The 27,183-nt window shown below is 44.4% G+C and overlaps 1 protein-coding gene across 2 annotated transcripts in view; it reads right to left on the bottom strand.

Annotated features, from left to right (window-relative positions):
* Nucleotides 1-622: 622 nt before the first annotated feature.
* Nucleotides 623-27,183, bottom strand: part of Kbtbd12 (kelch repeat and BTB domain containing 12) — a 77,484-nt gene continuing 50,923 nt past the window's right edge. For both annotated transcript variants that reach the window (XM_057759548.1, XM_057758795.1), the window contains exon 6: nt 623-3,306. In XM_057759548.1, the coding sequence (XP_057615531.1) occupies nt 3,113-3,306 (194 nt within the window). In that variant the 3' untranslated portion in view covers nt 623-3,112. The remainder of the gene's footprint in view (nt 3,307-27,183) is intronic.

Here is a 27,183-nt window from a genome sequence, read left to right as displayed (position 1 = left end):
GCTGGTTCTGGAGATGGAGGAAGGGGCCTCAGAACAAGATAGCTCAGCAGTTCTGGAGGCAACAACAAGCAAGAGCCTCCAGAAGAGTCACAGCCCCAACCAAAGACTTTAGCCCTTGAGTTCCAGAACCGGAGGAGGTTAAGTCTGTGCTGGTTTAAGCCTCTGAATCCATAGTAATTTGTTCTGCTGAGGTTGTAGAGTAACACGGGAAATGTGAGGTCTTGGCATTTTTGCCTACTGAGATGAAACTTTATAGCTGGCAGTGGTGGTGCACACCTGTAATCACAGCACTCAGGAGGCAGAAGCAGGAGGATCGCAAAATTGAAGCCAGCTTGGGCTATATCAAGGGGATAAGAGGGGGGCGGTGTTTGCACATCTGCTTTGTGTAGAGAAGGGCCGGAGTCTGCACTGCCCTGGAAGCAGGCCACCTGCTGCCCCTTGCCCATCTCCCCACCTGCTTCTGTCCTGCATGTCCACTCTCTGACATGATGTTCCCCGCTCCGAGAACACCACATTTACCAGGCACTGGTATTCTTGTTCAACCGAAACTCACACTCACCCACGATATGAAAACCAAATGCGGGCAATTGTTCATTAGCAAAAATGTATTTTATAAGTCCGCAGTCAGAGCATTTCTTCATTATAAAGTCAGCCTGAGAACAATGCTGCCTCGCGCTGGGCACCAACTGAGTCAGTAAGGCTGACAGCTGCAGTCCTTTATCAGCCCGGCATCCAAATTACTTCCCCATTGTGTTTCCTCACTCAGCGCCCAGCAATCCTGCCTCACAAAGATAAGAAGCCCCAGTAGCAGGCATTTTCTAAGGGCCTTCACGCAGTGTCAGAAGCCCTTCAGTGACAGTGAAGGAGGAACAGGAGGTCTGTCCAAATGGAATCTCTAACAATAGTTCTCCGGGAGGGCAGCGCGGGTTGTTTTGAATCACAAATAGGAAAGTCAGACAAGAAGCCCTGAGCTGAAAGTGAGCACTAAAGCCCACAAGCCTGTTCTCTGGTTCTGGATGCAGAACAAAGGGAATTCACAGCAGACATCCCAGACCTTGGACGCACCTGTGGGGAATCAGGCTGAGACTAGTCCCAGCTCCTGCCTCTCCTTCAGCTTGGGGCACGACTGCTCCAGGCAGCCCAGCCACTCTCCTGAGTCCTCCCCAGCAGCTTCCCTGCAAAGCTGCCTTCTCATACCCGGTAGCATTGACAGCGATGGTGTCCTAGCCCAGGATGACTCTCACTACCCATGATGCCCTGGAGGCGTCTACTTATGTTCTCAAGGGGCTGCAGACCCAAGGGAGTCCTCATCACTGCTAAGGAGCCAAGCATGGGGAAATCAGAAACAATTGAAACACATTCCCTTCTCTCGCTGAAGTCTAATACTCCCTAAGGCTGGGCTCTGACTTGTTCTGCCCCTAGTCCTGGGAAATGCATGGTGGCAGTAAGAAGGCCAGCAGCGAAAGCCTGTTCATAGTGTTTGTGTTTAACACGGTATATCACTCAGCATTTTCTCACTCAGTTCACACACCAGCCCTGTAAAGGATGTGGGCTCTCCCTTCCCATTCTGTATAGGAGGAAGGCAAGATTTGGAAAAGTTCTGCCATGGTCCTGGCTGCCAAGAGGCCAGTGCATTCAGAAGATAAACCACTACAGTCCACGATCCAGGTGACAGGCAGCTTCTAACATGCCGAGGTGGTGAGCAGGGACAGGGATTCTGGAAGGGGAGTCAGGGGGGCCTCTCCCCATCCTGGCTGCCAATGCGAGGAGCAGCTCTGGTTTGCCTCAGAAAAGGAAACCTCAGATTACCATCCTCCACTAGGGGGCAGAATGAGGACACTGGAACTTGATGTCCCTTACAGGCTCAGATCACTCCAAACTCCACCCATGCAACAGGGACTTAGCGGTGACCCCAGAGAGACAGGCACGGTCCCTGCCTCCCAGAGTGTAGCATTCTGGGGCACACCTGTTCTGGGCCCCCAGAATTCCCAGCGTGGTGTCAGAAACAAGGTCAAGTGGCTCCGTTTGACTGAGCCTGCCTCTCCTGTCAGGGAGGGGTTGAACCTGGAGAGCACACACTGTCTCCATGCACGAAGATCCCAGGGCATCTGCCCTGCTTACACGGGAGCTCTTGTGAAGTTGTTGGAGAACAGCCACCAAATGGATCTGCTGTGCATCCAGAAATATGAATGGAAGCAGAATAGATGGGTTTCCACGTGTAGTTTGCACATCACCCCTAACATATCTAGGGAGAGCTCACTGTACCCTGCTTGCCCTGAAGTAGGCTTTACCTCACCCTCCCAGCCAGGAGAGGGATCTGAAGGAGGCAATAGGCGCCTCTTCTCTCCTCACTAGAGCCTGGGCCCCCATGTTTAGACCTGCTCTGTTCAGTCAGCCCGAGGAAGGTCCTGTACAGCTGAGAGCTGGGCCGAGGCTCTGGGCAGAGGCGCTGGGCAGGTTCAGTCTAGACATGCAGGACTAACCCCAATTCCTGTGTCCAGGAATGCTCTGCTCACTGTGGCCCATGGTCTGGACAGAGCTGGGTTCCAGGTACAAATGTTTGGCCCACAGTTGGCAGTGTTGCTGTAGGTCAGGACAGTTCTAACAGACTAAGCTGGGGCGAAGCCCCAAGAAAGATGGCTCCTCTATCCAGGCCTAGACCTATGCTCTCCCTCTTTCAGGCACTGGTCACCTAGTTATAACCTTTCTGCTCTCAGGGACAAATCTTGTGTGCAAGTCGTGTGTCCAGGCTAGACTAGATGCCACAGACGGGCACCAACTTTCCTACTTTAGGGCCTTTGACTGGCCTCTCCCAGGACGTCATCATCAAAAGCACCCATGGGACTGCTTGGCCGTGTTCCTGAGCCCCCAGCAGAGGGCGCTGCCTTCCTTGCACTCCTTGCCCCACTCCCATGAACCTCATCACCGCCCTATCTACTCTATCAGGCTGGGATGTCCCTAAGGGAAGACCCTGTACTGCCAGCCCTGCATGGCTCAGTATAGCTTTACACAGCAGCCGCTATGCATGCATTGAGAACGTCAGCACCACATAGTATGCTGGGTCGTGCATTTGGAGACCTGCCAGGCTACGGCCCCTCCAACTGCGAGAACCTCATCTTTGCCCTCTGTGGTCACCACCCTCATCAATCAGATCTGAGGGTGGTGGGATGAGGTCTCGGGGGTTCATCCTAGCTACCAGGCAGACGTCATAGCTGTCATGCATGAGGACATTGATGGCGACAACATTCCACTGGTTCTCCCAAGGGTCCAGTTCCAAAATTTCTTTGGAAATAACCTCATGGCGATCTGAAAGACAGCAATAGAGGAAGATAAACAAACAAACAAACAAACAAACAAACAAAAAAACACATGGTTATGTTAATCTCAGAGGCTGTCACCACTGTCTGGCTGCATCCTCTTTGAGGGCCAAGAGTTAATCAATAAACCACTGAATAAGGTACTTTAGGACAGTGGAAGTATGTGTCCTGATATTTAAGAATTTAAAGAAGACTATCATGCAGCTCACATTAAAACATTGTCTCAGCACGGCTGGAGAGATGGCTCAGCAGTTAAAAGTACCTGTTGCTCTTGCAGAGGACCCAAGTTCAATTCCCAGTACCCACACGGGGCAGCTGGCAACCATCTGTAACTCTAGTTCCAGAGGATCTGGCATCCTTTTTTGGCCTCCTGGGACACCATACACACATAGTACAGGTATACAGAGGCAGACACTCACACATACAAAATTAAAGATATTAAAAATAAAAATATCTTTAAAAAGTACTCAAGCATTGCCAGACTACACCACTGTCTCATGTTGGAAGGATGTTCCAATGCTGTGGAGCTGTCTTGATTTCTGTATGCACAAGTGTTATGGAATATTATATTTTTTTTATGCTGTGGAACATTTGTTTAACGGTGCAAAGATGTGTTGCATTTTTTGTTGCATTTGTTTAACTCTGTGAAGCTGTGTTGCTGTGCCTGCCTAAAACACCTGATTGGTCTAATAACAAGCTGAATGGCCGATAGCAAAGGAGGAGAAAGGATAGGCAGGGTTGGCAGGCAGAGAGAATAAATAGAAAGAAGATATAGGAGCAAGAGGAAAGAAGGAACAAGACAGAACAAGGAGGGGAAGACATCAGGGGTCAGTTACCTAGCTACAAAGCAAGCCACGGAGAAATAAGTAAAGATACAGAAATAGAGAAAGATAAAATCTCAAGGCAAAAGGTAGATGGGATAATTTAGGATAAGAAAAACTGGCTAGAAACGAGCCAAGCTAAGGCTGGGCATTCATAAGTAATAAGACTCTGTGTGAATGTTTTATTTGGGATCTGGGTGGCAGGCCCCCAAAGAGTAAGAGCTAAAGAGTCAGAAGAGAAAAGAATGAACAACCAACAACACACAAGGGGAAGCACAACCTGAGTAGTGTGACCTTGACCCAGCCATCACCTCTGTGCGTGTAGTTGGACAGATACTGACACTCAGCCAGGATGTGCACAGGAAGCAGACAGCGTGAGAACCCTGGGCAGCTTGAGAACTTAGTAAAGGGGGCTTGAGAAAGATGTGGGCTGGGTTTTAGAAGACCTGTCATAGATGTCCCAGTGTTCCTGGACTGAGAAAGAGCAGGGGTTCACAGTCCTGCAATGGAAGGTCACAGTGATTTCCAGAGGGTTTTCTGGAGGGGTCCGCCTGGCAGGAGCTTATGCAGGAAGAAGAGAGAGGTAACCAGACTTGGCAAGTGGACAAGGGCTGCAGTGCAGGGATGGATGTCCTGCTTGGTACGTCAGTATGAGATGGTCAGCTAGGTGTGCCATGCCAGGAGGTACTATGGGAGGGAAAGAGCCTAGTGTAAGTGTCCAGGGGCAGGGGACGCGGCACACCGTTCATTGAGAAGATACTAGGTGGTCAGGCAGCAGAAGGAAGGCATGAGAGCTCAGGCTAGGCTGCCCTTCAAAGATCAGGTGCCTACTACCGTCTAGATTCTTTATTTAGTCAGTTTTTAATAATTTGTCTTTATTTATGTATATGTGTGTGCACGTACCTATAGAGCCTAGACGAAACCATCAGAACCCCAGGTAGTTATGAGCTGTTCTGTGGGGTCCTGGAAACTGAACTCAGGTCCTCTGCAAGAGCAGCAAGTGTTCTTAATTGCCGATACATCTCTTCATTCCCCTGATATTTTCATATTTATTTTTCTATATTCCTTAATTATGTAAAGATATTTAAAATATCCGTCTCTTATTCCTTTTTTGGGTAAAAATACCAACTTTGTTTCTTCTAAATGTTTTCATGTAAAATACAAACAATTTTACACAACTGTCTTATAAATAAAATGTCATTTTTAGAATAGTAAATTCTTTTAAGGAAAGAAACTACAGCTTTTCTTAGGAAAGGAAGCCTCTCTAACAGAACTTTAGCCTGATACCCGTTCTGGCCAGCAGGTGGCACTGAAGTGAAGGTTTCCCTGCTTTACTTGGTCATTTATTCATTCATTGATCATTCACTCACTGGTGCTGGGGATTCCTAGAACCCAGGGCCTCACACAGGTTGGGCAAGGCTCCATTGAGCTACACTCCCACCCCAATTACTTTTCTAAAATGCAAGCTATTTAATCTCCAAGCATTTGTTCAGTCCCTCGTTCTTCCATTCTGTAGTCTATATAACTGTTAATAAGCCCACACTTTGTTGGACAGTGGGCCTCAGTGCATGCCTGTCAAGCTACAGCTGGCTTCTGGGGCGCAGCCTGGTGGCCATGTCTTCATCCGTGCAGCCATGACTGATAGCTCCTGATGTGTATGGATTCAAGGGTACAGAGAAACAATTTGCAGCCTGGGCACCAAGGACTGATGCAGGAAGTGGGCTGGGTCAACTGTATTCATTCTTCCTGAGATTTTAGCCTGGAGGGAAAGGCCGACTCGTGTGACTGAGAATCCAGAGGGTTATCACCTAGATTCTGCTGCTTGGCCTTTAAGAAAAGTCGCTGACCCCTGGTGTAGATCAAGGCCAGAGGTTCAAAATAGATTATGTCAAAGCCAGAAAAAATGAAACGCAGAAACCTTCAGAAGGAATGCACTTAGGACAAGCTCTGTGGAGCCTCAATTTTCCTGGGGTGGAGAGTCCAGGCAAGCAGGTATACCCCCGCTTCTCACTCAGGCCTGTTTGTGGATGGGGCAGGCTGGAGATGCTTCCAGGTGCAGTACTGGACTGAAGACTGAACTGATCAGAAGGCTGAAGCACACCAAGCAGAGGTCAACACAGGGAGAGGCAATATGTCTGAGTGAGGGGCACAGGGCTGAAATCCGGAAAGACACTGGCCTACGTCTCTCTGACCTTGGAACACAGAGGAATCGTGCTAGTCTGTTCTGAGGTCAGAGGGGTTCTGGTTTTCATCTGTGGATCCTTGTGCTCAGGCACCTTTCCAACCCAATGCACAGACACTTGAGGGCATATGTGTGGCTTACATTGAAAGAGCTTAACTAATGCAGAAGTGAGGGCAGACAGATTTGGTGAATCCTTCATTTGGAAAGTGGGCATCTTGGGACAATGTATCATTGCTTTAGAGTGATATTTTATTTATAAATTATTTTATTAATTTAATAAAATTTACTAATTAATAAATAAAACATCACTATATTTGTCTCTAGGTTTTTCTATTTGAACCCCATTGCTTTGTGCCTCTTTTCATTCTTTGTAATGTCCTCAGAGGATGGACTCCAGCGTCACATCATAGGTGATCCTCAAGTGCCCGGCAAACGCCAAAGACAGGTGACTATGAACACACTGGCTCTCCATGTCCACTGATTCCGCATCTGTGAACTTGACCAGCCCTGGATGTAAAATAGGCAACTACATCTGTGTGAGCATGCAGTTTGTCCTCTTGTAAGAAACATTTGCAGCCAGGCAGTGTGGCACACACCTTTAATCACAGCACTCAGGAGGCAGAGGCAGGCAGATGTCTTGAGTTCAAGGCCAGCCTGGTCTACAGAGTGAGTTCCAGGATAGCCAGGGTTGCACAGAGAAACCTTGTCTCGAAACACAGAGAGAGAACCATTTGCATAGCTGTGATAATGTGCTAGCTCATACACAAAATGTAGAAGCAGTTCTTAGACTGTGGGTCGTGACTCCATACGTGCCAGCTGTGAAACCTTTGCCAACAGCAAACATTTTATAAATGCCCAGGGACTAAAAATTAGTTCAAAATCAAATGCGCATTGCACCTGAGGCATTTCTGACAGTGCTCACCTGTGTGGTACTGTGACCTCATGGCCGTCCTGGTTCTAAACACAGCACCGACAATCGCTCTGCACTCATCACACCATAGTGCCTAAAACCCCTCAGCTTGGATTCAAACCTGTGCACTATATGTTAGGAACTGCAGGTCTTTTGTTTTGCTAATCTTTTTTTTTCTTTTGATGTCTTTTGAGACAGGGTTTCTATGTAGTTTTAGAGCCAGTCCTGGAACTCACTCTGTAGACCAGGCTGGCCTTAAACTCACAGAGATCCACCTGTCTCTGTCTTCTGAGTGTTGGGATTAAAGGCATGTGCCACCACCACCCAGTTTGTTTTGCTAATCTTGTTTTTTTTTACTTTTTCTAGTTTTCTTTCCTTTTCCTTATTTATTATTATTATTATTATTATTATGATGATGATGATGATGATGATGATGATGATGATCTCTCTATGTTGTCCCAAGCCTTGGCTGTCCTGGAACTCACTATGTAGACTAGCTGGTCTCAAACTCACAGAGATCCTCCTGCCTCTGCCTCTTGAGTACTGAAATTAAAGGCGTGTGTCACCATTCGCAGAAACTTCACTGATAGTATTAAACACACAAAATTTCTGCTCTTTTTCTAATTTTTAAAGATTTATTTTATGTACAATGTGCACTACACATGTGCCAGGTGCCTGTGGGGATTAGAAGAGGGGATCAGATCCCCTGGAACTGAAGATACAGATGATTCTGAGGGCTTCTGTGTGTTCTGGAACTCAAACCCAGCCTTCAGCAAGAGCACAAGTACTCAACCCCTGAACCGACGTTCCAGCCTCAAATTTCTGCTCTTATAGAAACATAATCGTTTAATTTGGATCACAAAGACTTTTACTATTTCTCTACTGCTGTTCCTAAGCATATAATACTCAAATCCATGAGTATTTTGGGGTTGTTTTGTGTTACACTGTTGGCAATTTTTGACTTGTGTACCTTTTTTATGTATCTGTACCTAGGGTCATGTAAATTCTCGGGTGAAAATGGGTGCAAGTGGAAAAGTTAAAGAAGTCCTGGTGTAAGGTTTCCAGAAGTGTGTAAACTACGCAAACCTACTGTTGTAGTAGTGTCTTCTACCTATCTGTTGTTTCATTGGTTAATTAATAAAGAACACTGCTTGGCCTGATAGGTCAGAACATAGGTAGGCAGGGAAGACAGAACAGAATGCTGGGAGGAAGAAGGCAGTGAGGCAGACGCCATTGAGCCAGCCACCAGGTCAGACATGCTGAATCTTCCCTGGTAAGCCACCACCTTGTGGTGCTACACAGATTATTAGAAATCGGTTAATCAAGATGTGAGAATTAGCCAATAAGAGGCTGAAACTAATGGGCCAGGCAGTGTTTAAATGAATACAGTTTGTGTGTTGTTATTTCGGGTGTAAAGCTAACCATGCGGGAGCCGGGTGGGACGAAAAGCAGGCCTGCCTGCACCTCATCACTACAACCTATGACATGGGTGGCTGTATAGAACACCTATGACGGTAAGTGGCTGTACAGAACACTTACGATGTGGGTGGCTGTAGAACACATTAACCGAGGTACTTTCAGAGATCTGGAGGTTACTAACCACCTATTATAGTTGAGCTTATGGACCCAGCAGCTTAAGTATCCAGACTCCTTTAGTTTTCACCCCACCCTTGTTCCCATAAGTACCTGATGTCCTCCAGAAGCCATAAAGGCCTGCATCTCCCCTTGTTTGAGGAGCAGCTTGATCCTCTCCAGGCTGGTGCTAACTCCTCAGCCTCGAGATGGAGCCCTACAAAAGCTTTGTCTGTGTCTCTCATTCCCACTGCTACCATGCCAAAAACCATGCGGAACAGTCATTAGGGTTGTTAGTCAACTCTAGCACCATGACAAAAGGCCCAAGGCAAATACTTTATAAAGAACAAAGGTTTACTTTGCTCTCAGTCCTTGAGGATTTGACCATGGTTTATTGGCCCCATTATTCTGGGACTGGTGCTGATGGCGATGCACATCACAGTAGGAGCGCATGGTGGAAGAAGCTGTCCACTTTATGGCGGCTGGGGATCTGGGGAGGCAGGGCCTCACAGTCCCCTCCAAGGTACCTGGAGATCTAGGAAGGCTGCAACCCAATGACTAAAAGATCCACCACTAGGCCTTATACATCCTAGAGGCTTAAGCGCCTCCCAGCATCACCAAACAAAAGAGCAAGCCTTTGACATACAGCTTATGGGGGACACTACAGATTCAAATAACAGGAAAGAACACAGCAAGAGGTCTGGGTCTACAGGTACCTTCAATACAGGTGCCCTGACCCTTCCTTTGTACTTTAGTATATTTTCTCCTTTCCACCATACTGACATCATCTTTCAATGCTTTATTTCATGAATTCTTTCATCTTCTCATATTGTGTGTGTGTGTGTGTGTGTGTGTGTGTGTGCTTGACACAGCTCTGACTGAACTGGTACTGTGTAGCCCAGGTTGGTCTTAAACTCAAGGCCCTCTTCTGCCTCAGCCTCCAGGTACTGAGATTACAGGCCCAGGCCACCATGTCTGGCTGTCTTCTGTCATTTCTTCATAGAGAAAGCAGGGATGCAAGTTTCACAGTCATCTCCTCTTGCTGGTTGATGTCTTCCTTGTTTGTCAGTGTAGTCAGATCTCCACAAGGTCCCAGTGCTCCCCACTTTCATGTTTACTGAGATGGCTCAGTGGTTGTGGCTATCTTGAGATCTGGGGTTTGTTTTGTCAGGCTTGGGGGTAGAGAATTTCTGCATTCCAGTGACCACCGGCTTCCCATTTCTCTCTCTCTCTCTCTCTCTCTCTCTCTCTCTCTCTCTCTCTCTCTGATGCTTTTTGTTTACTATCTTGAGAACATCTAAATAATACTTTCAAATTGGAGGGATTTTGGGTTCAAATAATTAACTTAGAAGTTGTCCTGATGAAAATAATGAGAAGCTGGATGCAATGTATCTTAGTCAGGGTTTCTCTAGCTGGAACAAAACACCATGAACAAAAAGAAATTTGGGGAGGAAATGCTTTATATGGCTTACTCTTCTATATCACTGTTCATCATAGAAGGAAGTCAGGACAGGAACTCAAAAAGGCAGGGACCTGGAGACAAGAACTGATGCAGAGGCCATGAAGGGGTGCTGCTTACTGACTTGTTCCTCAAGTCTTGTTCAGTCTGCTCTCCTATAGAACCCAGAACCACAAACTCAGGGATGGTATCACCCACAATGGGCTGCCCCCCCCAATCACTAATTAAAACAATGTCCCACAGCCAGATCTTATGGAGGCATATTCTCAATTGAGATCTCCTCCTTTCAGATAACTCTAGCTTGTGTCAAATTGACTTAAAGCTAGCCAGGACATAGTGGTATAGAGAAGGAAGCAGGAGGATCACTACAGCCTAGATGTTCAGTACCAGCCTAGGCAGAACAAGACTTGTCTTAAAAAAAAAAAAACTAAAAAAAAAAAAATAATCACAAGACTAAATTCAGATGAGGACAAACATTTTCATTTGTGCAAGGTTGTCTGGTGTTAATAAAATGACTATTTAATTGACATTAATAACTGTTGAGAAAATCAACTGGCCCTTTGAACAACCATCTAAGAAACATTCACCGTTTTCTCCATTAATAGTGAAGGTAACATGTCCAGACAAGCTAATCAACTTGCCTAAAGTTCTACAGCTCTTGGCAAACAAAACTCCACCGTGCAGCACTGTTCTGGGGGGTCTACAAAGCATGATCAGTTAGTTTAATCACAGAAACCAGAACCCTGAGACAAAGAAAAGGATGCATGCACCGGAACATTTCTAGAGTGTTCACATTAACTAAGAATGAGAAGGTTAGGGAAAAAAAAAAATCTCAATACAGCAGACGTCATAGAACGTGTGTACCTGCCCAGAACGCAACCGAATTCAGATTTCATGATCAAAGAGCAAACAGCAGGATTAGGATGTGAACAAACACACGGAAGAGGGTTCCTGATACCACCTGAGATCTGGTGTGGACCGGGCATCACTGATAGACAGCAACACTGTTGGTCGTTAGGTGAAGCAGTAGCATGGGGCGAGTTCATACATCTACCCAGGAAAGGACAGCTGCTAAAGCATCAGTGAATGGAATGGCCTGATGCTTACGTTTCTTTAGAAGCACTTTGGACAAGGCAAAAGAGAAGGAAAATAAAAGTATATTTAGAGCGCAAATAAAAATTGCAAACTGAAAAAAAAAGAGAGAGAAACTTTGATGTGGCTATTGGAGCAGACTGTGAGGGGAATCTTTCTGAAGTGGGCATGCTGACACCAGTGGCATGGAAGAGAGGAGATGCTGCCGGTGGACCGCAGCCAGGACATCCCCTGAAAGACTCTGAGGATGGTCCAGTGTATTCTCATTTTATTCTCTAAAACCATGAGGTAGAGTGGACAAGCACGCGGGATTTCGCAGAAGGGTACTCGGCAGTCAGCAGGTGGTCAGCGGCAAGGACCATTGCTTCAGCTATTCCTCCAGGTCACTGTGTTCCAGGCAGCAAGTGACGTCGTGCTTGGCAAATAAGCCACACAATAAGCAGCGCTTTAAGTAAATCTCTAAATGAATGAATCAATCACTATCTAATCATTGGTCTTTTCTACTTCAAGACAACTGTATTGTTTAAGGCCAGCCTGGTCAATTTAGTGAAACTCTGTCTCCTAGTAAAATGTAAAAAAAAAGGGGGAGGCGTTTAGGGACACAGCTCAGTGGTAGAGCAACTGCCTGGCATGCATGAAGCCCTTGGAGCAATCCCAGAAAGCATTAGTATGATTTTCATTGAATTTATATACTACAATTTCAGATCTAATTGGGAAGGGCTTACAGCAGAGACCCTAATTAGAAGCCAATTAGATGTACTTCTCAGTCTTGGGAATCGGGGAGGCTTATTATCTTTGTGAAACCCCAGTGAATACACTAGCCACATGGAAAGCAGGAAATCACATCGGATTTCTGACCTCAAATCAAGAACTTTCAGAAGTGTGACAGAATCATTTGCGCCAAGCTGAAACCTGTTTCTGAGAGCTCCTCTTGTTCTCTCTGCAGCCAGGTCCTTCTCTGTCCTCTGACATGGGTGTTGGATTCACTCACTGGGATCTTTCATGTCCTCTCATGTATGCCTTCAAGTGTACCTCCTGAGGGCTCTACCACCATCGAGAAGGTCCCTGGGACCATTCAGATTTCTCCAGTCTGTCATTTCAAAGTGAATACTGTTTTAACTCAAGGTTTGTTTAGAATGTTTAAGATTTTCCAGTGGAGGGCTGGAGAGATGGCTCAGCAGTTATGAGTGTATACTCTTGCAGAGGACCCAAGTTTAGTTCCTAATACCAAGTTGGTGGCTCACAACTGCTTTTAACTTCAGCTCCAGGGGATCTGATGCCCTCTTCTTGCCTCTATGGGTATTGCATACACATACACACACACACACACACACACACACACACACATGCATGCACATACATACATGTACACATATAATAAATCTTTAAAGAATTAAGTTGATTGCTTTTAATCCCAGCTCTTGGGAGGCAGATTTATCTTGAGTTTGAGGCCAACCTGGTCTACAGAGTGAGTTTCAGGACAGCAGAGACTACCCAAAGAAACCCTGTCTCAGAAATTAAGAAAATTAAGCTAATAGTGAGGCATGCTGGTATACACTTTTAATCCCAGCACTCAGGAGGCAGAGGAAGGCAGCTCTCTGAGTTCAAGGCCAACCTTATCTACATCCTGAGTTTCAAGACAGTTAGAGCTACACACTGAGAACTTGTTGCAAAAAAAGCTGACTTGTAAGTATGAATGTATTAGTGTTTGTCTATCCTTTGATAATAAAAAACGTAAAACAAAATATATCTATTGTGTATAAGGAGTTGACTCTCTTCTGCCACCATGTAGGTTCCAGGGATTGCACTCAGGTTGTCTGTCTTGGCGACAAGGACAAACCTTTTTTTTTTCAGTATTATTAGAGTTTTTTCTCTGCTCCTCTCCCTGCCTCTCCCCTCCCCTTCAACCCTCTCCCAAGGTCCCCATGCTTCCAATTTACACAGGAGATCTTGTCTTTTTCTACTTCCCATGTAGATTAGATCTATGTAAGTCTCTCTTAGGGTCCTCATTGTTGTCTAGGTTCTCTGGGATTGTGATTTGTGGGCTGGTTTTCTTTGCTTTATGTTTAAAAACCACCTATGAGTGAATACATGTGATAATTGTCTTTCTGGGTCTGAGTTACCTCACTCAAAATGATGTTTTCTAGATCCATCCATTTGCCTGCAAAATTCAAGATGGCATCATTTTTTCTGCTGTGTAGTACTCCATTGTGTAAATGTACCACATTTTCCTTATCCATCCTTCAGTCGAGGGGCATTTAGGTTGTTTCCAGGTTCTGGATATGACAAACAATGCTGCTATGAACATAGTTGAGCACATGTCCTTGTGGCACGATTGAGCATCCTTTGGATATTGTGGGCCCATATTTCGATTTGGCACAGAAGCCATTAGCCTGGTCTGAGCTAGTCACATAGCTCTGCAGACAAGCTGTCTCTTCCTTAACAAAAGCCAGGATGTGGTGCTCCTAGTTTCTTTTGTTAAAATGTAGAGTATCTAAAAAGAGATGTTGACCAAAATTGATGACTTAATGGTTTAAGGAAGGTGCTTCCCTTCCTTTGTAATTTGGAGGACGTCTTACAGAGATGCTAATTCATGGCCTACCTGACTGCTAGATGCGGACATGACCTAAGCCCAGGCACCTGGTTGCCTAGGAGACAGCCTAATGTGTTTTCCCCCACTCAATTCAGGGGTATATAAGATGTTCCAAGAATAAAGAGGGATTCTGGCCTTTTCCAAGATGACCTTGTAAGCTGTGTCGGTTTTATTCCTCGCGACTCCGTTTCAGCCGGGTTAGGGAATCTATGTTGGACCCACATGGGCTCCGACAGGATATATACCCAAAAGTGGTATTGCTGGGTCTTGAGGAAGGTTGTTTCCCAATTTTCTGAGAAATCACCATACTGACATCCAAAGGGACTGTACCAGCTTGCATTCCCATCAGCAACGCAGGAGTGTTCCCTTTACCCCACAACCTCTCCAGCATAAGTTGTCACCAGTGATTTTGATCTAAGGACAAGCTTTATTAGCCCCTAAGTCATCTACATAACTTTATATTTTTTAACTTAATTGCATTGTGGACAGGTAACCGGTTTCTATAACTTCTACTCTGGAAAATACAATGAAATTTTCTTTTGCTCTATTTACAGTTGGTTAACATCTATATTCTTTTTTAAAATATTTTTTAAAAATTTATTTTATGTGTATTGGTGTGAAGGTGTCAGATCCCCTGAAATAGGAGATATGGACAGTTGTGAGCTGTCATTGGGTGCTAGGCATTGAAGACAGGTCCTCTGGAAGGACAGCCAGTGCTCTGAACTGCTGAGTCATCTCTCCAGCCCCTAATATGTATATTCTTAAAGTATCCAACAGGAATGTATCCCTTATTTGTTTACTGTAGGGGTTTATGTTTTTGTTTCGAGAGGGTATAGTTCCAGCAGGTCTCGAACTTGCTATGTAAGTCATGTTGGCCCAAAACTCATAGAAATTCCAGTGCCTCTGCCTCCCAAGTGCTAGGATTAAAGGTGTGTGCCCATGCCAGAGCTTCTACATTTCTATGAATTAAATTGATTCTAGTTCTTGTCTTTGCAAGATTAGGAGGGGTCAATAGGTCAGGAGTTTAGCATAGCTACTGTCAGTTTGTTCCTCCTACAAGATAAAGTAACTGCTCCCTACACGGTGGTGCTCTTGGATGCGCTTTTTAGCAAGGCCACACTCAAGTCCTTTGTTCTTTGTTTTATTGGGAAGAGGGTCTTTGTGTTTTCCTTTAAATGAATGTAGGCGGACTTCTTAAAACTGCAGTCAGTTGTCTTTTCTGGACTTATTTCCTCAGTTTCTTTGCCTATTTTGTTCTCTCTCTCTCTCTCTCTCTCTCTCTCTCTCTCTCTCTCTCTCCTTTTGTCTGTTTTTTGTTTGTTTGTTTGTTTGTTTGTTTTTGAGACAATGCTTCCTAAGATGCCTCCTGTCCCAGAACTGGCTCTGTAGACCAGGCTGGCCTCAAACTGGAGATCCACCTGTCTCTGCCTTCCGAATGCTGGGATTAAAGGCGTGTGCATCACCACCACCCAGCCTTCAAGTTTTTTTTTTTTTAAGAATTTTTTAATTTTATTTTAAAAATCAAATTCAAGCCCTTAAGTTAGTAATGCTTTCACGTTAGCTGCATAAAAAATGTATTGTTTTACATCTCCCCATACTGAATACTACTACAGTACAGAAACTTTAAGTTGTTTCTTAAAACCATGTGTGTTGTTGCCATTTTTTCTAGGAGTCTGTTATTTCATTGACATGGAGTGAAAATCACTGTATTAATCATAAAAGGATGATAACCAGACAGGCGTCTCCTCAGAAAGAGGGTGCACTGCCACACCATTCTTTGTGACTGCAGGTTGTCACCATTTCCACCAGGTAGGCTTGGTTTCTCCTCTTGGTGTCACTCTTGGTACTCTTCTAAGCTCAGGGCTTGGAGAACAAGGAAAAGGGGATGGTATTTGAGTTGACCTACTTAGGATGAAATATCAGCACACTAACAAGGAAAAGGAACAGGAGGCTGAACCCCATGTCAGCTCTTTTCAATGCAGCTAGTCCCCCAAAATAGATGTACCATACACAGCAGCATCACATTCCCTGAGGGGCCAGCAAGCTGTGACCACTGCTCCAGCAGCCAGTGGATCAAGAACACCGTCTATAGAAAAAAGGGCTCAGCTCCACCAGGGAGTAAATGAAATGTGCACATGAACTTGGGGTAAATAAGTTAATGAAAGTCCACATATGTGGCAGACTGTCCTGGGATGCACCCCATGTTTCTTTAGGGTGTTCCCTGTACTCTGGGAGGTGGAAACATCAGGGACCATTTCATCTCGATCCACTCTTTAATGCAATCAGAAAACTGAAAACGGTGTTTGGGGACTGTACACTGTTCTCCACTGACTGACCCATCAGAGAAATGCTAACTTGTTGGTGTGTTATTATAGAAACAGTGTCACTATTTAAAAACTTTGTACATTTATTTTTTATTTTTAATTATGTTCATGTGTATCTGTCTGCGTGTGGGTGTGAACAGTGCCCACAGAGACCAGAAGAGGATGTCAAGTCCCCTGGAATTATAAGTGATTGTGAGCTGCCTGGCTTTGGTCCTGGGAACTGAACTCATGTCCTCTGAAAGAGCAGTGCACAGTAAGTTCTGAGCCATCCCACACCTTTGGGATATTCTTAGGGACATGTCCCTCCAGTTTATGTAGGGCATCCCTCGCCTCATCCACACTTATGTTCCCTTTGTTCAATTTCTGTTCCTTGTTACTGTTGTCACCACGGTGACCAAACACCTGACAGGAGGTATCTTAAGGAGGAAGTTTTGTTTTTGTTGGTTTGTTTGTTTCTGAACTCGGTGTTTTAAGGAGCACAGTCCATCATGGTGGTGAAGGCATGGTGGCAGATGGCTTCATGGTGGTGGGTGAGTGGTGGCTTGCTCTGCTCATATGTAGGCAGACCAGGAAATAGGCTGAAAGCAGGCCTGTCCCCTTCTTCCTCCATCCAGATCCCCCTTCCTAAAAGCTCATAGGCTCCTAAAACAGCCCTAGCAGCCAGGGACCAAGTCTTTACACAAAGGAGCCTGAGAGGAGCAGCTCGCACCGAAACCATGATATCAATTTATTTCAATGTACATCTCACTGTGTGCGCTCTACGTCCTGTCCGTGTATAAATGACTCTGAGAAGGGGAATGAGCCATCTCACTGCGCATGTTTCTCTGGCCTCCTGGGTGTGTGAATAAATAATGAGGAGTCCAGGTTACTCTGGCCAGTTCCCAGTCAGGGATGTGACCTGCTCTTCTGGTGGCAAGGAAGCTGCCTGTCAAATGAACTAATCCTGGCTCAGGAAGAAGGAGGCGGCAAGAGGCACATCAGGACAGGCATGATGAGCAGGTGACGGCCTATCCAGGGTCTTTGTGATCTCACAGAGCACACAAGATAGGGATCACACAGATAGGAACATGTGTCAGAATTCATGCTTTGGTCATGCATTTAACTGGTTAAGGATTTCATCAAATTGAAAGAATACACCTGTAAAATAAATTTTGATCAAGGGACAATTGTCATTCCATTAACAGACTGTAAACACATTCCTAGCTTTTCTAACTTTATTTATATGGTGAGGTTTTGTTCTTAGTTTTTGAGACAAGGTTTCATACACACACAGTCCTGGCTGGCCTGGAACTTGCTATGTAGACCAGGCTGGCTTTGAATTCACAATGATCCACCTGCCCCTGCCTCCCAGGTGCTGTGGCAATACCACAATGTCTAGCCTGGAATGTTTCTATTAAGTCACATAGAAGCATCGGATAGCAAAACAGGGGCTGGCGGGATGGCTCAGCAGTCACTCTTCCAGTGGACCTGGTTTGAATCCTAGCGCACATGGCAGCTCGCAACTGTCTGTGGTAGCTCCAGCTGCTGTGCTCTTTGAGCTGCTGAGTGCGATTCCCCTGTATAGTTTACCACATCTTGTTTCTTTGTTCATCTCCTTAAGGACCTTTGAGTTGCTCAGTTTTAGAAATTCAAACTTGAAAGATATCCATGTACAAGTTTTTGTGTTAGCATTCTTCTCTCTGGGGTAATTACAGACGCATGCATCAGGTGACAGGGTAAGAGGATTTTAGCTTTGCTGTTTTCCAGAGTGGATGTTTCATTTTGCACTCTCACCTGGAATGCATGAGAGTCTGTTTTGCTTAACATTCTCCTTAGGTCAAGACCTAATTGTCAATTAATGTCTTAAAATATTTAGTTTTTCAGATAATTTGTAGTATCTCATGGCGACTTTAGTTCACATTTTCTTAAGGAAATGGTGTCGCTCATCTTATTTCAGATTTGCTTGTCTACTTTGGGGAAGATTTGTGCGAACCTTATATCTATTTACTTATTACAGTGTTTTGTTTCTTACTTGTTGGGTGGGAGTTGGTTCTCTATCACCTATCAAACTCAGGGGTTGTCAGGCTTGGGAGCAAGTGCCATTGGTGACCCCACATCAATTCCGAGCACTTTCCTTACTTCACTTGATTACATGCTTGTTAAAATTCAATTTTCTGGCCAGGGATTGTGGCGCATGCCTTTAATTACAGAACCTGAATGGCAGATTCAGGAGGGTCTCTGTAAATTCAAGGCAATCCTGGTCTATATATCGAGTTCCAGACTAGCATGGCCACATGATGAGATCCTATATCAAAACAAAACAAAGGAAAACAAAATAATCTGCCACATTTGTTTGGGTCCATTTATGGATGCTTGATTTTCATTTTTCTTTTAAACTCATTTTTGTGTCCTTCCTGTCCTGGCTAGTTATATGTCTACTTGACACAAGCTGGAGTCATCTGAAAAAAGGGAACCTCACTTAAGAAACTGCCTCCCTAAGATTCAGCTGTAAGGCATTTTCTTAGTGGTTGATGGGGGAAGCCCAGCCCATTGTGGGTAGTGCCTCCCCTAGGCTGGTGGTCTAGGTTTCTATGAGAAAGCAGGCTGAGCAAGCCACGGGAAGCAAGCCAGTAAGCAGCACTCCTCCATGGCCTCTGCATCAGCTGCCTCCAGGTTCCTGCCTGACTTCCTTCAGTGATACCAGAAATGCTGAAGTGTAAGCCAAACAAAACCTTTCCTCCCCAGCCTTTTTGGTCATGGTGTTTTGCTGCAGCAACAGAAACCCTGACTAACACAGCCCCTGTCAGCACTCCCATACTGTGTTAATGGCTATCTTTACACCGAGTCTTCAAATTGAACAATGAACACACTCACTCTGTTCTTCTGGTTTGAAAATCACTTCGGCTCTTCTAGCTCATTTGTTTAGCACTTCCCCAAAACATCCTCAACGTATGTTGTTAGATATAGCCACAGAGCCATCTCTTCAGCGCGCTTCCCTTTGGCATGTATGTTCAAGATAGGGTCTCATGAAGCCCAGGCTTTCCAACTCTGTGTAGCTGAGGACGATGCTGACTCCAGGTTCTCCTGCTTCCATGCCCAAGTGTGGGGATTAGAGGCGCACCTCCGCTCCCAGGTTTATTCTTTGACTTTTTGTTTTGTTTTGTTTGTTTGTTTGAGACAAGGTTTCTCTGTGTATCTATGGCTGTCCTAGAACTCGCTCTGTAGACTAGGCTGGCCTCAAACCCAGAGATTCGCTTGCCTCTGCCTCCCGGTGCTGGGACTGAAGGAGCGCTCCACCATGCCGGGACTGAAGGAGCGCTCCACCATGCTGGGACTGAAGGAGCGCTCCACCATGCTGGGACTGAAGGAGCGCTCCACCATGCTGGGACTGAAGAAGGAGCGCTCCACCATGCTGGGACTGAAGGAGCGCTCCACCGTGCTGGGACTGAAGGAGCGCTCCACCATGCCTGGCTCATCTTTTGACTTTGACCAGTGCTGCAGTTATATTTACACTCAATTTCTTGTTTTTGAGGCAAGGTCTCACCACGTAGTGCAGGCTAGCTTCAACATCACAATCCACTGGACTCAGCCTTGGGGTGCTGAGGTTACAGGGGTGCACTACCACATCCAGTGTCGATCTGACTTTTGTAGGCAGCATATAGTTAGATGCAGTCTATTAGTCTTAACAATCTTTGTCTTTTAGTTAATTTAATTAGACCACAAACAAGAGAATGGCCAGAAACAATACGCAAGTAAATAGATGTAGTTTCTAGTGAAATTTTATTTATAAAGCACAGTGAACTAGATTTACCAGGGATGGGCTACAGTTTCTAAATTCCTGGGTTTGGCTATTATATTTGCTGTGGTATTAATGTGCTGGAGTTCAGTCTAATTAATTAAAAACTTTTCTTTTCTTTTTTCTATTTTTTTTAACTGTGTGAACATTTTCAATTTCCATTTTTAATTTATTTTGAAGTTTATAATCCCATGTCTCTGTTCACATTTTAGTAGTTGCTATAAGGCTCATTATACACTCTATATACAGTTGTATACAACTGTACACATTGGCCATTCTGAATTAACACGCTGTTACTCCAGAGTGTAGGACTCTTTCTACAAGTACCTTCCCTTCCCACAGAGAGGGAGATGGTCCCTCTGTGGGTCAGAAATGCACACTGAAAGTACCACCAGGCAATGTGAAAACTTCACTCTAAAGTCACATATTTTAAATTATTAAAGGGGAGAAAATATTCTACAACGGGTACCCAGATATTTACTCTTTGTGTTTCTCTTCATTGACTCTTGAGGTTCCAGGTTTCTTGGCCACTATCCCCTATGATTCTGGACCTGGAATCAGGGCCTCCCACATACTAGGCAAGAGCTACTACTGAACCAATGTCCTGCCCTCCAGGTTTCTCTGTGGTATCATTTGCTCTTCATCTCTGGGAACTTTCTTTTCAACAACAGGTCTGCTACAACAAGTTCTGTTTCCTTCATGTAGGGAGTGTCTTGTCTTTACTTTGCTGGTTCCTAAACAACATCCTTGCTGGTGTCAGGTTTCAGATCCTTGTTTGTTTTTAAGTCCTTTAGAAATCGTGTCCCATCCTTGGCTTGAGAAATCTGGACATTTTAATATCTATTCTCTTATATGTTGACTTTCTCTTGCTTCTTTCAAGGCTTTTCTCTGCCGTTGGTGTTCAGAAGTTCGATCATAATGTGTTGGAGCCGGGCGGTGGTGGCGCACGCCTTTAATCCCAGCACTTGGGAGGCAGAGGCAGGCGGATCTCTGTGAGTTCGAGACCAGCCTGGTCTACAAGAGCTAGTTCCAGGACAGGCTCCAAAACCACAGAGAAACCCTGTCTCGAAAAACAAAAACAAAAAAAACCCCAAAAAACATAATGTGTTGGGCATGACTCCCTGAAAGTCCTTGAGAGCTCACAGGCTTCGGGATCAGTAAGTTCTCCTGAGTTCGCCTTGCAGTTCCTTGTTCCTGCACTTCTAAGGAGCATGCTCCATTCTAAGCACCCCAGTTAACAATGTATTTATTTTGCCTTTAGTTAAGTCCTTCAGGGTTGCAGCTAGTAAGAGTTTACTTATCATATAATTGCATTCAATAAAACATGTTAAATGAATTAAATCCAACAGGCATCATCCAGGGTAATAATTCTCAATCCCGACAACATATTACAATAATCTAAAGTCCTTTTAGGGGTGCTGAAATGGCTCAGTGGGTAAATGTACTTGTTACCAAACCTGATGATCTGAGTTTCATCCCAGGGACCCAAATGGTGTAAAGAGAGAACTGATTCTCAAAAGTTATCCTCTGACCTTCACAGACATCACACACACATACACACACACACACCAATCTTTAAAGATCCTTTAAATAATATCAATGCTCAATGCCATATACTCCTATACCTCTGTACTAAATACTATAATTTAATATAATTTAACTTGACAGGCCAGCCTACTATTTATGAATCAGACTTTTGGAGCCAGACTCCATATGTGACTCTGAACTCCAAATTCAATATTTACCATCTGTGTGACCTCCTACATGTCAGTTTCTGCATCTATAAAGGTGATACCAGTATCTCTCCCTCACAGGCTGTCGTGAGAATAAATGAATGAATTAATGCACAGTGCTCAAAGCTGATGTTAGTGCAGTCAACACCAGCATTGGTCTTATGCTGCATCGGATAGGGGAAGAACCCACAAAGTACTTCCCAGTGTGTTTTCTGCCTGTTGGTTTGGGTTTGCCCTTTGCAGCCACCATAGTCTCACCACTAAGACTAGTCTAGACGTCACTAGAGGAGACATAGGGGTGTAAAGAAAGTTCTGCCGGGCAGATAGGGGAATCAGGAAGCCTTTCCAGTTCTCAGTGAAGGAAGAAGGATGGGGAAGGAACGAAATTGAGGTGGGAATGTTGGGTTCCCGGAAAGCCAGCTGAGGCTGAGCTGAGCCCTGGTGAGCTGAAAGCAGAGCATCTCAGGCTTCTGGATGAAATCTAGGAGACAGAGATGGGCCAAAATGGAGATGTTGCGGGTGCTGCTCCTTAGCGCGCCTGCAGAGCTTTCTTGCAATTTTGGAGAGAGGCAGTAGCTGCAGGTTGCATCTAAGTGCCTGTGCTGTAGTAAGGATGAGGGGTCCTGCACCAGAAAACCCCGATGAACTGAATTCCATGTCTTCAAAGAGCTCAAGATTTTTACAAAATGCCCACAGTCCGAGCCCATGCGGTCCCTTGAAAAGTAGTATTCATGGGTACTGAGTGTGGGCAAAGGAATCACCTTCCCTCCTGGGGTCACAACTGCCATCTTTTGGGTATTCTTACAGCTGGAATGGGTGTCTGCCACTAGGTGTCGTCTGCCACCACAGTCTTCATCTCTGAGACGAATTATTTCTGCCTCTTCCTTTGCAAAGCGCAGGGTTTATTTGGGAGCTGATGATGTTCGGAAATTAGACGGTGAGGTGGTACACTGACTTTGGAATGTGCTAAAACCACATCCCACTGTTTTTTCGCTTTTAGGGAGTGAATTTTACATGAATTATATGTACTAATGCTTATTTTAAAAGAAAAAGCAAGAACTACCATCCTCTTCTTTCTCCTAAGTGGTCAGCTTTGGGGTCTGACATTAAAGAAGAATTGAGTTGAAGTACCCATGGGGAGAGAGTATGACAGTCACTTCCCCTCCTCCCTTCCTTTGCTGCTTGGCCTCCACAAACCCACTTCTGCCTTCCCTGGGCATTTTCTATTAGTGGAATATGTATGGCAAGAGAATTAGAGGCAAGATGATCTTTGGAGGCTGTCTTCTCCCTTAGAGTGTTTTCACGATTCACTTATGCTAGAGCACACATTAGCAACCCATTTGTTGCTCAATGCTATTCTGCTGTGTGACTACAGAACGCTTTATCTATCTATCTATCCATCAGTTGTTAAGCATGTGTATTGTTTCCACCTCTGGGCTGTTACAACACTGCAGTGTGGACTCTACCACATGAGCTTCTGTGAGAGACAGAGTTGAAGGCCCTTCTGTGTGCACTAGGGGTGAACTGCTTGGTCACATGGGTCACTGGAGTTTAACCCTTTAAGGAAGTGCTGGCCATGTTTCACAGCAGCTGCACACTTACACCCTCACCAGTGGTGTGTGAGGATCCTGACTTCCCCAGTACGTGTCAAGACTTCTTTCTTTCTTTCTTTCTTTCTTTCTTTCTTTCTTTCTTTCTTTCTTTCTTTCTTTCTTTCTTTCTTTCTTTCCTTTTGTGACAGCCTTTCTGGTAGGAATGGTGATGTCCAGCACTTGGTCAGTGGTTTACATTCATTGGAGAAATATCTATTCAGGTTCGTCGTCAATTAACAAATTGATGATTCCCTCCCTACACCAAGAACTACAGGCAACTGATGAATGCTGGGAGGGGGAGAGGTAGCCTTCCCCAAAGAAGAGCACACCAGCTGGTTGGCTAATACCAAATAGTCAGTCCTGAAAACATGCATACAAGTAACGTAATACCGACTGATCAGGGGTATTTGTGCATTCAGGAAGGACATGGGGAGGGTTTGTTGAGAAGAAAGGGAAGGTGGAAACTATATGATTGCATTATAGTCTCAAACAGTAGAAGAAATAATTGTTTAAAAGTTGTGACCTGTCTTTTGCTATTGAACCAGATTTCTTTATATGGTCTAGATATGTCTCTTATTTGTCAGATATATTATTTACAATTTTTCTCATTCTGTCAGTTGTCTTTAAAAAAAATGCTCTTAGAACAACTTGCCTATTCAGTGTACAATTCAAAGCCACAAAGATGCCTTCATTTCCTTCCAAGACTTGGTAGCTTTAGTGATGATATTTACATCTTTTTTTCCCTTTTTGAGTTCATCTTTGTACATGGTGTGAGGTAGGGGTCCAATTTCACTCTTTTGCATGTCTATATCCAATCATTATTGTACAATTTGGTGGCAAAAGATTCTTTCCCAATTAAACTATCTTAGAAGCTTTGTTGCAAACCAAGTGACTGTAATAGAAGGGGTCACTTCTGAATGCTCAGGGCTTTCCCACTGAGCTGTTCAGTGTAATTTGCTGGAACCCCATAGTCTGGACTGTCATGGCTTTGAAGTGAGTATTTTGGCTCTTATTATAAAGGTCTCTTGCATCTCCATGTAAATTTTTTTCATATAATATATTTTGGGCATGTTTTTTCCTCCCCCAACTTTTTTTCAGATCTTCTATCCACCTCCTTACCTATCAAACTTTATGTTCTACTTTTCTTTAAAAAACACAAAATCACAAAAATTAAAATCAAAACAAATGAAAAATCAATAAGACAAAAAAGTGCCAAAACAAAACAAAATAAAAAGCCCACAGGAAAATTCCCCAAAAAACTATGGAGTTATTCATTTTGGCTAACTTCATTTAAAATTTAAAACATCTTACTAACCTGACTACTTATTTGGTTTATTATTTACATTTTTTGAATGTTTTATCAATTTTTATTTTATGTATGGGTGTTTTGCCTGTATATATGTCTGTGTACCATGTGTGTGCAGTGCTCTCAGAGACTGAAAAGGGCGTTGGGTCCTATGGTACAGGAGTTACAGACAGCTGTTAGCTGCCACGTGGGTGCTGGGAACCAAATCTGGGTCCTCTGCAAGAGCAACAAGCGCTTTTAATATCTGAGCCACCCTTCCAGCTCTGGGCTATTATTATTGTTACTATTGTTAATTATTTCATACTTTTTTTTTTTTTTTTTTTTTTTTTTGGTTTTTCAAGACAGGGTTTCTCTGCAGTCTTGGAGCCTGTTCTGGAACTAACTTTTGTAGACCAGGCTGGCCTCAAACTCACAGAGATTCACCTACCTGCCTGTGCCTCCTGAGTGCTGGTATTAAAGGCGTGTGCCACCACCACCTGGCCTGTTTTGTACTTTTTAATGTACAAGTTCTGTGCCTTCCGTTAAATTTATTCCTAAGTGTTCTATTTTGGTGGCACAATAAATGTAATGTTTTCTTAATTTTAACATTTGGATTGCTTGTTGCAAAGGCATACAAATATGATTTTTCTGTACATTAATTCTGCATCTTGCAACCTTACTGAACTTGTTTCTTAGAATCAATAAGTTAAAAAAAAACCTCTTGGAATTTTCTAAATACAAGATAATGTCATATTTTATTACTTTATAATCTGGCTGCTCCTGTTTCCTTTTTCTAGTTGCCCTGAGCAGTTCCCAGCACAGTGCTGAACATTATGTTGTATTATTATTCTCAGGGCAAAGCTTTCTGTCTTCCCATCAAGTATGATGTCAGCTGTGGACTTCCCACAGATAAGTGTTAGGATTCAGTCACCGTGCCGAGTGTTTGCGGTGAGTGGGAGCTGCGTTTTGTTGTCTTTTAGTTATCATCTCTTAAGATGACCGTCCCATTTTTTCTTTTATTCTAGTCATAGGTGTGTTATATAGATCAGTTTTCAGAGAGTTAGTCAGCCTCGAGTGTCTAGGAGAGTCCTGCTTGGTCATGATCCATAACTCTTCTTGTGTGTTGCTGGATCAGTTGCTGGGATTTTGTTGAGGAGTTCTGCATTTGCAATCTTTGATTTCTTTTGTGTGTCTACATGTGTACATGTGCCGTGTGTGTGTGTGTGTGTACACATGAGTGCACATATGGGGGCCTGAGTTGACATCAAGTGTCTTCCTCAATGACTCTGCACATTATTTATTTTTGTTTTGTATTTAAAAATATTTAATTGTATGGGTATTTTCCCTGCATATATTTTTGTGCGTCACATGTGTGCCTGGTGTCCAAGGAGGCCAGAAAAGGGTGTCAGATCCCATGGAAGTGGAGTTGCAGGTGGTTTATGAACTGCCAGCTAGGTGCTGGGAATCAAATCCCAGTCCTCTGGAGGAGCAGCCTCTGCTCTCAACTATTGAGCCATTTCTCTAGATCCTTATTTTGTTTTTTATTATGTGTATGTATGTTTGTCTGGATATGTGAATGTGGGTGCCTGTGGAAGCCAGAAGAGGACCTCAGATCTTCTGGAGCTAGAATAGAGCTGTGAGCAGCTTGATGTGGTTGCAGGGAGCCACATTCCCATCTTTACAAGAACAGTACATGCTTTCAACCCTTGAACCATCTCTATAGTCCAACCTACCTTATTTTGTGAGACAGCATTGTTCTTTGAACTCACTGATTCAGCTAGACTGGCTGGGCAGTGAGTCCCTGGGATCCTTCCTAGTGCTGGAAATACAGGAGTATTCCTGGCCTCTTACATAGGTTCTGAGGGATCAGACCTAGGTCCCCAGGCCACATGGTGAGCACTTTCCTGACTGAGCCATCTCCCTAGCTTCTGAGTTTTGAGTTTTGCTTTTTTTTTTTTTTTTTTTTTAAATTGGGTAACACTGACTTAACAGAATAAGTTGAGAAATGTCTGCTCATTTATGTTTTGTAAGAATGTGTGAGAGACTGGTCTTATAAGCTCTGGCCTTGAAACAATGCTGGCTTCCTCAGTTCGTGTTGGAAGTGGAGAAGAAAACCTCCTGGGAGAGACTTAGGACTCTGTCAAAACCAAGAAGGTTCTGGGTTTTTCTAAGCTAGTTTGATGCAGACTCAGGGGGCCGAAGAAGACAGAGGAGTCCTGAGTCCCAGAGGAAGGACAATGTTCTTTGCTGCTGACGCTGCTGTTGCTGCATGTCAACATTTTAAATGCCAGCTATCTGAGTTCACAATCTCAGAGTGACTGGAAGAATGCCGGCTACCACCTGTGAGTGCTAGAAAGAAATCCTGGGCTTGGGAAACCTAAGACTTTCACAAGGACCAGTAAGCCTGTCTGGCCTTTGCTATGGAGGGAGATAATGTGTCTTCTAAGACCATCTGCTATACAAAGATGCTTAAAAAATAGCCCAGAACAACGGCAGCCTGTGTCTCTGCCCAGAAGACAGGAGAATCC

Source organism: Chionomys nivalis, chromosome 1, assembly GCF_950005125.1.
Source record: "Chionomys nivalis chromosome 1, mChiNiv1.1, whole genome shotgun sequence".
In the NCBI taxonomy this organism is placed as follows: Eukaryota; Metazoa; Chordata; class Mammalia; order Rodentia; family Cricetidae; genus Chionomys; species Chionomys nivalis.
This window is presented reverse-complemented; position numbering and strand designations above follow the sequence as displayed.